Source organism: Crocuta crocuta, unplaced genomic scaffold (genome assembly GCF_008692635.1).
Source record: "Crocuta crocuta isolate KB4526 unplaced genomic scaffold, BGI_CrCroc_1.0 scaffold68, whole genome shotgun sequence".
Taxonomy (NCBI): Eukaryota; Metazoa; Chordata; class Mammalia; order Carnivora; family Hyaenidae; genus Crocuta; species Crocuta crocuta.
In genome coordinates this window covers 1,526,161-1,538,166 of record NW_027532426.1, presented here as the reverse complement: position 1 = coordinate 1,538,166, position 12,006 = coordinate 1,526,161, and the positions used below count along the sequence as shown (strand labels likewise).

The 12,006-nt window shown below is 40.7% G+C and overlaps 2 protein-coding genes and 1 long non-coding RNA gene across 3 annotated transcripts in view; 1 reads left to right on the top strand and 2 right to left on the bottom strand.

Moving 5' to 3' along the window:
• Nucleotides 1–12,006, top strand: part of LOC144244002 (uncharacterized) — a 167,394-nt gene that overhangs the window by 45,268 nt on the left and 110,120 nt on the right. The window lies entirely within an intron of this gene.
• On the bottom strand, nucleotides 6,364–6,762 carry LOC144244009 (keratin-associated protein 9-3-like). The gene has a single exon (XM_077779188.1). The coding sequence runs from the start codon at nucleotides 6,760–6,762 to the stop codon at nucleotides 6,364–6,366; it is 399 nt and encodes a 132-aa protein (XP_077635314.1).
• On the bottom strand, nucleotides 10,429–10,818 carry LOC144244010 (keratin-associated protein 2-3). The gene has a single exon (XM_077779189.1). The coding sequence runs from the start codon at nucleotides 10,816–10,818 to the stop codon at nucleotides 10,429–10,431; it is 390 nt and encodes a 129-aa protein (XP_077635315.1).

Below are 12,006 nucleotides of genomic sequence, written 5' to 3'. Positions count from 1 at the left end.
CTTGTGCCACTTTATGAGACCCTATATAACTGTCTTTGCTGTATCTTTTTATGAGACTAACCTCTAGTATATCTGATCAGATTTCCTAGCATGATATAAGGAAAGCAGTGTGGGATATCAAAAAGAGATTAAAACCTTTTGTGACTCTATGAAAAACATATCATGAACAAACTCAATGAAGAAAAAGAGATATTATTTGCTGCACCAAATAGATATAATTTAATAGACCTTGGTATATTATTCTCCTTTCATAAAAAGTACAATTTGCGGGATAGGGGAGTACAGGAGGTAAACATATCTGAGAAGGACAGATGGTTCTTCCACGGCATCAGTGAGCAGAGTCACAGAGTAGATTCAAATGTGTCCTAAAAGCAAATTGGTTTTCTCATTTCTTGAGTCAAATTTGTATTTTGGCAACTTCACTGGGGAGATCAAAGTCTTCCCAGAATTGGATGGAATCCGATAGATCTGTGAGGCCCACATTTTTGGTAGCCCTCACAACAAAAAACAAACAAAAGTTCAAGACTTTGTTAGTGGTCCAGGGGTGTTGGAGGAAATAATTAGCTCATGAATTGATTTGGAAGTTGAAACTTCAAGTTGAAAACCAGCAATCTTGCTATTAACAGGTGGGCTCACAGCAGGTGGGCTGGCAGCAGCTGGGCTGGCAGCAGTAGGAGCAGCAGGCAGGGCGGCAGCAGGACTGGCCGCAGTAGGATGGGCGGCAGCAGGAGGCCTGGGCATGGTGCAGCTGGCAGCAGGTGGGGGGAGTGCAGCTCACCACACAGCAGGGGGGCAGGCAGGTGTCCTCCACGCGGCAGTCGGGGCGGCACCACCTGACGCGGCAGCTCACGCCTCCGCAGCCACCCTCCTGGCCACCAGCAGTGCCACAGCTGGTCCCGCAACAGCTGGGCTGGCAGCAGCTGGGCTGGCAGCAGCTAGTCTGGCAGGAGCTGGGCTGGCAGCAGCTGGGCTGGCAACAGCTGGGCTGGCAGCAGCTGGGCTGGCAGCAGCTAGTCTGGCAGGAGCTGGGCTGGCAGCAGCTGGGCTGGCAGCAGCTAGTCTGGCAACAGCTGGGCTGGCAGCAGCTGGGCTGGCAACAGCTGGGCTGGCAGCAGCTGGAGCCACAGTTCCCGCCGGTGGAGCAGGTGGGAAATCCACAGAAGCTAGTGGAGCAGCAGGCCATGGTGTCAGAAGTTGGGTTAAGAATTGGGTTGCTGAGAGAAGTTTTTGTGTTTTGGTAGTTACTTCCACGTTGGGCCTTTTATAAGCCTTGACCAGCCAATATTTACATAATTCTCAAAATTTCTTCCTTGTTTGTATGTAAATAATCTGTCTCTGAATAATAATTGCCCTATTCCTGAGTTACTTGTTCACTCTCTGAAAGCCTTTAAAAGTTCATTTTTATTTGGTCTTCAATTAGGATTCTTTACCACAGTCAGGTAGTCATTGGCATTCATGGGTTCATAACCCATAATCTCCCATATTTGTTAAAATTTTCTCATTGCTCTAAGAATAATTGATGCCTCACCTTTACAGAGTGTCAGTATTATTCAGTGTTGACCCTGATAATGGGAGCTCTTGGGTCTCACATGACAGTTTAATTCCCAGCAATGAGTCTCCAGTGTCAACTGCTGCCCCTTTATCTTTCTCATCTTCAATTTGACTATGAAGCAAAGTGATCCAGTTGGCCAGAAAGGGATGCTTTTTTGGTGGGCTGGGAATGTGGATGAATTGTTACTGATTCTGGAGCACTTATGTGCCCAAGTGGTTCTGACTACTTTGCATGTATCAGTTCATTTAATTTTCACTGTAATCCTATGTACTCCTACCTATACAACTTCCATCGTCCATGTTGGGAAATTGAGCCTCAAGCAGAGTTATATCTCTTGCTCATGTTCACACCAAGAAGTGGTGAATCTGAAACCTGAGCCCATGCCATTAGGTCCAAACTAAATTCTTCAACCACTACAGTCAATACTTTGTTTTCCACATCAGCAGTTGTTCCAGAGAAGATCAAAGGGTAAAGGAAAGATGTGAAAATTTGCTCACTTTCAAACTTTTTTTCAAGTCAAAGGAAGAAATGCAGAGCTTAAGATGAGTAATAACACTGTGTATTAGAGACTTCTCTGGAAATTTTATTTTTTTAACAACATTATAAACTTGAAGAAAATTTCGAGTGCTAAAATGGTTGACCTGCTTGACTTGTGACTTCATCTAATCTTTGACATTAGGATGTCCTGTAGATCCAAATGTCCTTAACTACATAAAAATCACACTCAGCTATATCAGCACGGGAGCATGTGACGTACTATGGTACGTTAGATCAGCAGCATGCAGTTTACTGAAGATACTAGGAATGAGTCCAGCTTTCTGGAAAATTAATATAGTTTGAAGGAGGCAGCTAATGAGGATGAAAATGACAGTTTTTTGCAGGTGCAAGGAAAGGTGACCTGGCCTTCATTGAGTATGGACTCTATTACAGGCAAGTGGATGTTAAAATGCCACTTACATAGTTTGAAACAGAATAGCAGGTGTTAGTTTCTGCTTTTCCAGGAATGACGGTTTTGAGTTTAGATCATAACTCTTCCCAAATCAGAATGAAGGCATTTACAGATACCACATCAAATGTGAATAGAAAGGTATGCTTCCTCTTCTTAAGCAAATCTACATTATAGATTCTTCAAATAGCTAATTTTCCCACCATGGATGTTTGGAATATGTAGATTTGTCCCTATTACAATCTCAGGAGCTATTTAAATTTATCATATATAAATTCAGTAGAATCTTTGATACTAAAAACATTTATCTCCCCTTCCAAAAAGTTCAAATATTTGAGGAATTGAAATCCTGCTTACGAGGGTACTGGGGATAGTAGTATTATCTGTTAGGTCTCCATTTTGATGCTTTTCTGCTGTGGCACTGTTTTCATCATCTCCCTTGGTGCAAAATTTAACTCAATTTTCATTTTTCTGTTCTTAGTTGCCCTCAGAGAATTATTAAGAATAAGGTGTTTTAATCAGAGTTCTACAGAGAAACAGAGCCAGTAGGATGTATATGTAAATATACAGAAAGAGATTTATTGTGAGGGATTGGCTCACACAAATGTGGAGGCCAAGAGGTCTCACCAGGAGCACTGGAGTCTGAGGGCAGGAGAAGATGAGTGTCCCAACCTAAGCCATAGAACAATTCACCCTTCCTCTACCTTTCTGTTCTACTTGGGGTCTCAATGGATTGGATGATGCCCATCCACATTGGTGAAGGCAGTCTTCTTTACTCATTCTACAGACTCATATGCTAATTCCTTCCATGAACATCCTCACAGACACACCCAAGAATAATATTTTACTAGCTATTTGGGGATCCCTTAGCCCAGTCAAGTTGATACATAAAATTAACCACGATATAAGGTATGGCACTTAAAATTTGAGAATTCTACTTTTCGGCCACAGACTAATCTGAACATTCCCATATCTCCCCTAAATTAATCAAGAAAATAAAATTATTTCCTCCTACCACTTAAACCCATTTCTTCTTGATTGATTCTCATACAAATAGAGTAAGAAGTTATAATCAATTTGTGATATTTCCTTGTGTAGATGTTCTGACCTCTTTAAATGCTGGAAATCACTATCATCTTCTTGGAGAAAAGAATGCCAATAACTTTACATTTAAGATGATTTTATTACAGTGCTTATTCTCTTTGGTTTTTATTACTTCATTTAAGTGATGGGGTCTAGACCCAATAGTATCAGTGTATCAATAGAATCAAAGAATGTGTTTGTCTCTTATTATTGAATGCCTGCCTTCTGTTTATAAATATTAATATATTGAGTTATTTTTCTTTAAGATGTCATGGTTCTAGGTTTCTTATTATAAATTTGGGGGTTCTTTCAATTCCTTTTTACTAGTTCTCTAATTCAGTTCCATCTGCCTTAGCTTCCTGAGTGATAAGATGTGGTTGATATACCAACCAGTTGAACATCCCCAACTTTTTACTCTAAATCAGGTAATAAGATCTTCTTCTCTTCTGAATGCCAACCTGGCTCTTTTGGTGCTTCTGAGATAAAGTCCTTCTAAGTAAAAGCTGCATCCAACCTAAATCTTCCTAACCCCTTGGAAGGCAAGAGAGTGGTATATGAGGGACATAGAGTATTGAGCATGTTTTAGACACATTGTGTATGAATGTGTAGGTTGTGCCCTGATGGGGGAGGCTCTGTCCACTCAGAAGGAGAACCTTTTTCATACAAAGATGATATAGGCCCAGTAAGCTGTGTATTCTTGAAACTGTTTCTACCTAAAGGTGATGCCTTTTTCTAATTCTGGTAAGGTTATGCTAGTGAAGACCCCACCTCTTTGACTTACTTCTTTTTTTAAAAAAATTTTTATATTTGAGGAGGGAAGGGGCAGAGAGAGAGGGAGACAGAGGATGCAAAGCAGGCTCTATGCCAACAGTAGAGAGCCTGACGTGGGGCTCAAACTCACAAACCATGAGATCATGACCTGAGCCGGAAGTTGGATACTGAACTGATTGAGCCACCCAGCTTCTCCGAATTACTTCTTAAATTGAGGTGAAATTCATATAACATACGCTAAACCATTTTAAGATGTACAATTGAGTGGCCTTTAGTGCATCCATAATGTTGTGCAACTACCATGCTTCTGTGTAGTTTAAAACCTTTTTCATCACCCAGAAGAACACCTGATAATCTTTAGTAATCACTCCTCATTCCCCCTTTATCTCCCTCCAGCCACTGATTTACCACTTTGATTTTAAAATCAAAGATTTTATCCATCAAAGTGGAAGTTCTTATTGTGTGTTTTTTATTTCATCCTTGCTTTATTCTAGAACTTTCTCTGGAGATTAGACTAAGAATGGGCATAGTGTACGCCAGTATCATGCTCATTTAAATCCATTCCTATAATGAATATCTATTTTCTAGTTCATGGTACATGAGCTAATTGTATAGATGTTGTAGAAGCATTAGTTGAAATTCCCTTTCATCGTTTTCCAAAGCATATTTTGAGGAACATTAAGTTCCAGGATGCTAGTTGGTAATAAATGAATGGAGTATTCTCTGACTAACTCAGTTTGGGAGTAATAGTTACAGAGCTTTCTTTAGTATTCTCATGTGCTTTATAAACCTTCAACATGGTGAAAATGCATGCAGCATTACTTGACTGTTGCATAATTTTTCATCACTGGGCATCTGAAGAGACTAATTATCAGTGCATCACCTGTTTAGGAAATAACCCATCCTGTGCCTGGGAGGGATATTGTAAGCAATGAAAGTCATTTCTTTTGTTTTCCAATTTTTCTAACTTGGTGCCCAGGCAGGTGAAGGGCCTTGCTCAAGAATCCACGGGTCCAGGGCTCCTGAGTGGCTCAGTCGGTTAAGCACTCAACTCTTGGTTTCAGCTCATGTCATGATCTCATAGTTCATGAGTTTGAGCCCCACATAGGGTTCTGCACTGACAGTGCAGAGCCCACTAGGGATTTTGTCGCTCTTCCTCTTCCCCTCTCCCCTGCTCTCTCTCCCTCTCAAAATAAATAAATAAACTTAAAAAACAAGAATCCTTGGGTTCTTAGTTACTAAGTGGGGATTAGAACTTGGAACGTCTTTATATCTTATGCTAGAACTTTGAAATCTTATGCTTACTGTCTTTCCAATTATGTATTATCCTTTTATGCCCTAGATAGTTGAAAGAATTGTACACATAATTATATATGAAGGAAATGAATAAATTTGGTAATATCTCAAGAAGCTAAATAACATAAAAATTCCTTTTTGATAAAATTGATCTTCTGAAACACCTAGCCTGTCAATTTGCACACACGAAGACCTTGGAGAATAGTTCCTAAATACTGATACATTCTTTTAATCATAGATTTTGGGTGTAGAATATTGGACCAGTAATGGTCCAAAAACAAAGGCAAACTATTTTTTGCAGACCTTAAAAAAGGAAAAAAATAAAGAAAAACCATAGTGCTATACCATGTCTGAGATTTTGAAAAATCCAAATACCCCAATATCAATAACAAATTCCAAAGAAAAGAAAGCTCCAACAGTGACCTTGTCATTGAAGAATAAAAATTTTATTAAATCCCAAACCCAATGAGCTGTTGAACTATTTCAGATGATATTTATAGTAAAAGTTTTATACATTCCTCTTAACTTTGTAGGACTTCTGTTCATGTGCAGATTTATGAAATATTTTTGGTCTTTGATTCGATTCACATCTTAGGAAAATTATGTAGCCATTTGAAAGCTGTGTCCTGGGTATTGAAGCTCAGGAGTTTATTGGGACTCTGCATTGGCTCATTTTGAAGTGCCACTTTCTCAGGGTTCCTTTAGAAAGAGAGTTTCAGCAGGTGGACTGGCAGCAGGTGGGCTCACAGCAGGTGGGCTGGCAGCAGTAGCAGCAGCAGGCAGGGCGGCAGCAGGACTGGCCGCAGTAGGATGGGCGGCAGCAGGAGGCCTGGGCGTGGTGCAGCTGGCAGCAGGTGGGGGGAGTGCAGCTCACCACACAGCAGGGGGGCAGGCAGGTGTCCTCCACGCGGCAGTCGGGGCGGCACCACCTGACGCGGCAGCTCACGCCTCCGCAGCCACCCTCCTGGCCACCAGCAGTGCCACAGCTGGTCCCGCAACAGCTGGGCTGGCAGCAGCTGGGCTGGCAGCAGCTGGGCTGGCAGCAGCTGGAGCCACAGTTCCCGCCGGTGGAGCAGGTGGGAAATCCACAGAAGCTAGTGGAGCAGCAGGCCATGGTGTCAGGAGTTGGGTTGAGAGTTGGGTTGCTGAGAGGGGTTTGACTTAGAGCTGGTATTCCACTTGGGCCTTTTTATAGGTCTTGGCCAGTTCCTGTGTTTGTGATGGACAGCATTTTTATCCTCTTACTCTTTAAACAAGCTTTTGCAGAGCCCTTTGATTGTTCAGATACTGAGTTGTTTTAACTACACCCCCAAATTGGTTTTTCCTTTATTGCTAAGCTAATACTCACTAAATGTGTCCATCCTTGGTAGAAATGTTGTTTCATTTCCAAACAATGCTGTAATTTTTCCTCAAGTCTCAGCTTCCATTCTGCATTTATGGTCACATCGCCTGACCAAGTGACTCTCACTCATAAGATGATTTGATTTGGGAGTAATATTTACCAAAATCCAAGTCTCCAGAAAAAAATTATTAACAATTGACTGCCCTTTGTGTAAGACTATCTTTATATATTTTTGATTAATAAGATTATAGTCTCTACAGTCAGTCAGATACAAATTCTGATAAACTTCACATTCATAGAAATTCATATATTTTTCCAGAAATTGGCCTCCAATTTCCATGATCTCTCCTGAACTCCATACATTCATACTTGAGAAAACATCACTCAGGAAGATACATAGGACAAACACTGTTCAATTCCAGCTTACTATGGATATTTTATTAGCATGAATTTAAAAGGGCTAAAATTGATAGCCAGTAATTATGAAAATACCACACAAAATTTTAAGTGTAATTTATATTTCTCTATGAAAGATAAAAATCATTGCTCTGTGGATTGTCTAGACAGTATTTATTTCTAAAAGGTGGAATTTGTTTTCAGTTTATGTCATCTTGTGTAACTATACCATGTATCTTATGAAAGGATGTTGAACCAAAGAGTATGACAATTGAATTTCTGAAAAGGAATCAATAAAAGAAAAAGCAGAAGTTAAGAAATACTTTTTCTGGATCACAGTGTTTATAAGGCAGGGTAGGAAATGGATATAAGTGAAAAGAGATTACGTGTACCTACTGTATAAGTATAAAGGGGTTGATGTTGTGATATGGACCTCTTTTAATTTCCCCTCAGTATCAGTTGATACTAGAATACTGTTGAGTCTAGGAATGGCTATACTTTGGAGAGGTTAGTGACTTGCTCCATTTACACAGTACACAGCCAGAGAGCTGGGTATAAATTTCAGTAAAATAAATTTGAAACAATTTTGTTGGTTGCCAAAATAAAGAATATGATTTTCTATTTGCTGTTTAGGGTTATATGGAGGGAAATAAGAAAAAAAGAGCCTATTATTGCTATTTGCAGTAGGTTTGTCATTTCCTTCCAATTTTGAATAGAAACACGTAGTTAGCTTTTTAAGAGATGGAGGTATTGGTTTGTACAATGATAGAATTATATTAGAATGTGATTCATGCCAGTATCAAGAAAGATATCCATGTCATGTGATAACCATGACTATAGGTATGAAGGTGAAAAATGGTTGAAGGAATCCTAAAATGTCAGAGATCAAAAACTTAATAAATCATCTGTCCAAACATTTATTTGTATAGGTACTGATGTCATTGTTTTTATATATAGCAGTGTTTATGAAATCATCATATTTTACCCAGAGCACTAAAGCATTGTGCAGAAAGCAAGAGTCAATCTGTGTGCTTCATATCTTGCTGTAGTTTATGAATCATTATAGTACTGAGAGGAGGGATGAATCAAGGAAAAGAGTCAAATATATTAATACCCATCCTTGTAGTTTTAAATTGGAACATTGATATTGTGGTACAGTCTGCTTTTTTAAAAACTGTTTATTTGTTGAGAGAGAGAGAGAAAGAGAGAGAGAGAGAGGGGTGTGTGAGTTCAAGTAGGGGAGGGGGAGAGGGAGAGAGAAGGAGAATCCCCAGCAGGTTACACACTGTCAGCACAGAGCCCAACAAGGGGCTTGAACTCATGAACTGTGAGATCATGACCTGAGCTGAGCTGTAATTGAGAGTGGGATGCTTAACCAACTGAGTCACCCAGGTGCTCCCAGACTGGTTTTAATTTCCTTTCAGCATTAGCTGATGTTAGAATACTGTTGAGTCTAGGAGTGGCTGCATTTTGGAAAGTTTAATGACTTGCTTTAGTCAGATGGTACACAGCCAAGAGCTGGGTATAAAACTCCTGTCTCTCCTTCCTACATCAGTTATAGCTATTTATTTTATTTTATACCATGCTATTTTCCAGGATCAATTAATTCTTAAAGCTCTTTGTCTCAGAGTGCCTGGATGACTCAGTTGGTTGAGTGTTTGACTCTTGATTTCAGGTCGGGTCATGATCTCCAGGTAATGGAATCGAGCCCCACATCTGGCTCTGTGCTGACAGCATGAATCCTACTTTGGATTCTCTGTCTCTCTCTCTCTCTCTCAAAATAAGTAAATAAACATTTTTAGAAAACCAAAAATCTTCTTTGTCTCCTATTTTTAAAAATGTTTTATAATATCTCAAGAATAGAAATAGTAGTAGCGGGCAGAAATGCTATGGAGTAGTAACTTTAAACACACAGTAACTAAGTATAAAAATGTTAAGATTCTTTTAAGTATCTTCTGATCAGAAGAATTTTCCCTAGAGCTGCAATAACACATTTGATTCTTAATTGTTTCTTGTTTCCCATATTCATATTAGGTAATATACTTTCTGGGTTTCTATGTCTGCCATACCTTTGTGTTTTCTTTATTCTGTGGCTATCATCTTAGTTCAACTCTTATTGTATATTGCTTGGACCAGTACAGTGGCCTCTTGATTTGTTTCTGTATAGCCATTATATTGTCTAGTCTTTGGCCTTCTTTTTTAATAAACAGCTACCATAGGAATCATCCTGATGCCCAATGCCTGTCATGCCATTCACTTGCCCCAAGGCTTTCAACAACTCCTTAGTATTTATTGCATTAAGGGCATGCTAGTTTGGTTACTATTCAAAGCACACACATTTTCCAGATTTATCTTCCACTATTATTCTACATATATCCTGTGTTCCCAGCCAAACTATCATCTGAACAGTCTCTCTCTATAGATACCTTTGTGCATACTGTTACCAGTGTTGAAAATGCCATCTTCCTTTAGATCTGTATGCTAAAATCTTAACCTCTATAAAATGTTAGCTTCCTTTTCAGTCTTTTTTGTTCTCCCCAATCAGTAGTGACTTTTTGACACACTGAAGTGTGTTGTACTTTTTTTTTTCATTTTCTAATTTTTAGATGCATTATTATGAATTTCATTTATCTCCCTAGAAGTTTTTTGAAGAAGGGAGTATTTTTAATTCACTTTAATTTCAATTGTATGCCATATAGTCTGTGACTTGCAGATGGTAAGCAATCAGTACATTTTGTTATATTTAAATTTAATGGAAAAAAGTGGAATAAATAAGAAACCAAATATGGGTTTGCTAGGCCAAAGAAGAGAAGTTTATTAGAAAACAAACATGCCACAAGACCTAAGATCTAAGGTGGGAAGAAGGGAGTTGATACTGTTACAAAGACTTGAGAACAGCCCAGGTCTTAATAGATGAGCCTGGATCTCCATTCAAACCCCTGGTTGACTTGGGGTCTTGATGGTTTAGGGCAGGAGGTTTCTTAGGTAGAGAAAGGAGTATGACTCTTTCAGAAGGTTGATTGCTTGTTCTAGACAGTGCACTCAGCAGCAGGAGGAGGTCCTGCAGGTGGTGCGGCAGGGGGCAGGCTGGCAGCAGGGGGGGCGGCAGCAGGGCGCCTGCACAGAGATGGGCTGGCAGCAGGTGGAGGCCCAGCAGCAGGGGCGGCAGACCACGGCCGTGCAGGACGTGGGGCAGCAGCTGATGGGGCGGCAGCAGCCCTCCTGCAGGGAGCAGGGGTCGCAGCAGACGGGGCGGCGGCAGGGCTCGCAGATGGGGCGCGTGCAGCGGCAGGTGCAGGTCACGGGGCGGCACACGGTGGTCTGGCAGCTGACGGGGCGGCAGCAGCAGGGGTCGCGGCAGCAGCAGGGCTGGCAGCAGCCTCCCCCGCAGCCCGAGGAGGAGCAGGTGGAGCCACAGCAGGGGCCGCACATGGTGGTGTCTGAGGCTGGTTTGGGTTGGAGGGGTGAGAGGACTCGGGTGTTGTCAGGTGTGAATGCCTCCCTCCTGCTCTGGGCCCTTTATATACCCTGGCCGGTGCTGATGACCTCTACCCCCATTTATCTTTTGGCCAATTGAGTACAGTTTTTTGACTAATGATTGTATTGCTTGTGACATACTCATGATCTCATTAAAGAATTGTTGCATTCCTAAATATGGATACATTCAAGCTGTTTCTCATCAAAATCTAAGCACTAAGTCATTTGAGGTGATAGCAGCTCTTGATGCTTATTTTGGGTAGATAGCACCTGATGAATCCTGGGCAAAATGGTCCTAAAGAAACTGCAAGTTTTAAAAGAAATTAAACATAGAGGGTTACTAGAGCACTGAGTGGATCCTGTCCTTGACCCCCAGAAGATGCCCTGAGAAACCTGCATGTGAATGAGACCGATGTTAGACATGTCTTCACATGTGGACTCCTTGGGATTTTATTTACATATCACCTAATACAATGGAGTGCATGTACTTTGGCTTTTCTTTTCTTTTCTTTTCTTTTCTTTTTTAATAGTTTATTGTCAAGTTGGTTTCCATATAACACCCAGTGCTCCTCCCCACAAGTGCCCTCCTCCATGCCCATCAAGAGTGCATGTACTTTGAATAAGACTGCAGCTCAGATATTTGTATAGGAAAGATAAAAGGTTATTTTTATAAACTGGGTAAGTGTTGGAATAAAACACCAATGGCTGCCTTCCATTAGTTTTTTCTTTTCTCCAGTTCAGCTTTGAGCAACAGTGGTCCTTCTGGTCACAGAATATTGATTTGGTCTCTTGACACATCACATTTTCTGTATTTGCCTTTCTTGTGCGTTAGATAAAGAATCATATAATAGGAAGTTTTTTCTTAATATACCTTGACATGGGTACTATGACTAAGAAGTGACAAGATGGAGGTTTTCAACCAGCATTGCAGACATATACAATACATTGATCAGAGGAGGGACGTCAGAGGCTCCCCAGCTGTTCTGTGGTGGCACTGCTGGAAATGTGGGGTCATGCTTCTAAGGGAAGGGTCACCAGAAGTGTTTGGGGAATTGCTTGGGGGGAATAGTCTCATTACTTTACAGCTTTTCCCCTATTACTATTCACCAGATAGGTTTTGGGTCACTTGAGGATCATTCCCAT

Coding starts and splice junctions, on each gene's coding strand:
- LOC144244010 (XM_077779189.1), bottom strand. CDS start 10,818: ATGTGCGGCCCCTGCTGTGGCTCCACCTGCTCCTCCTCGGGCTGCGGG.
- LOC144244009 (XM_077779188.1), bottom strand. CDS start 6,762: ATGGCCTGCTGCTCCACTAGCTTCTGTGGATTTCCCACCTGCTCCACC.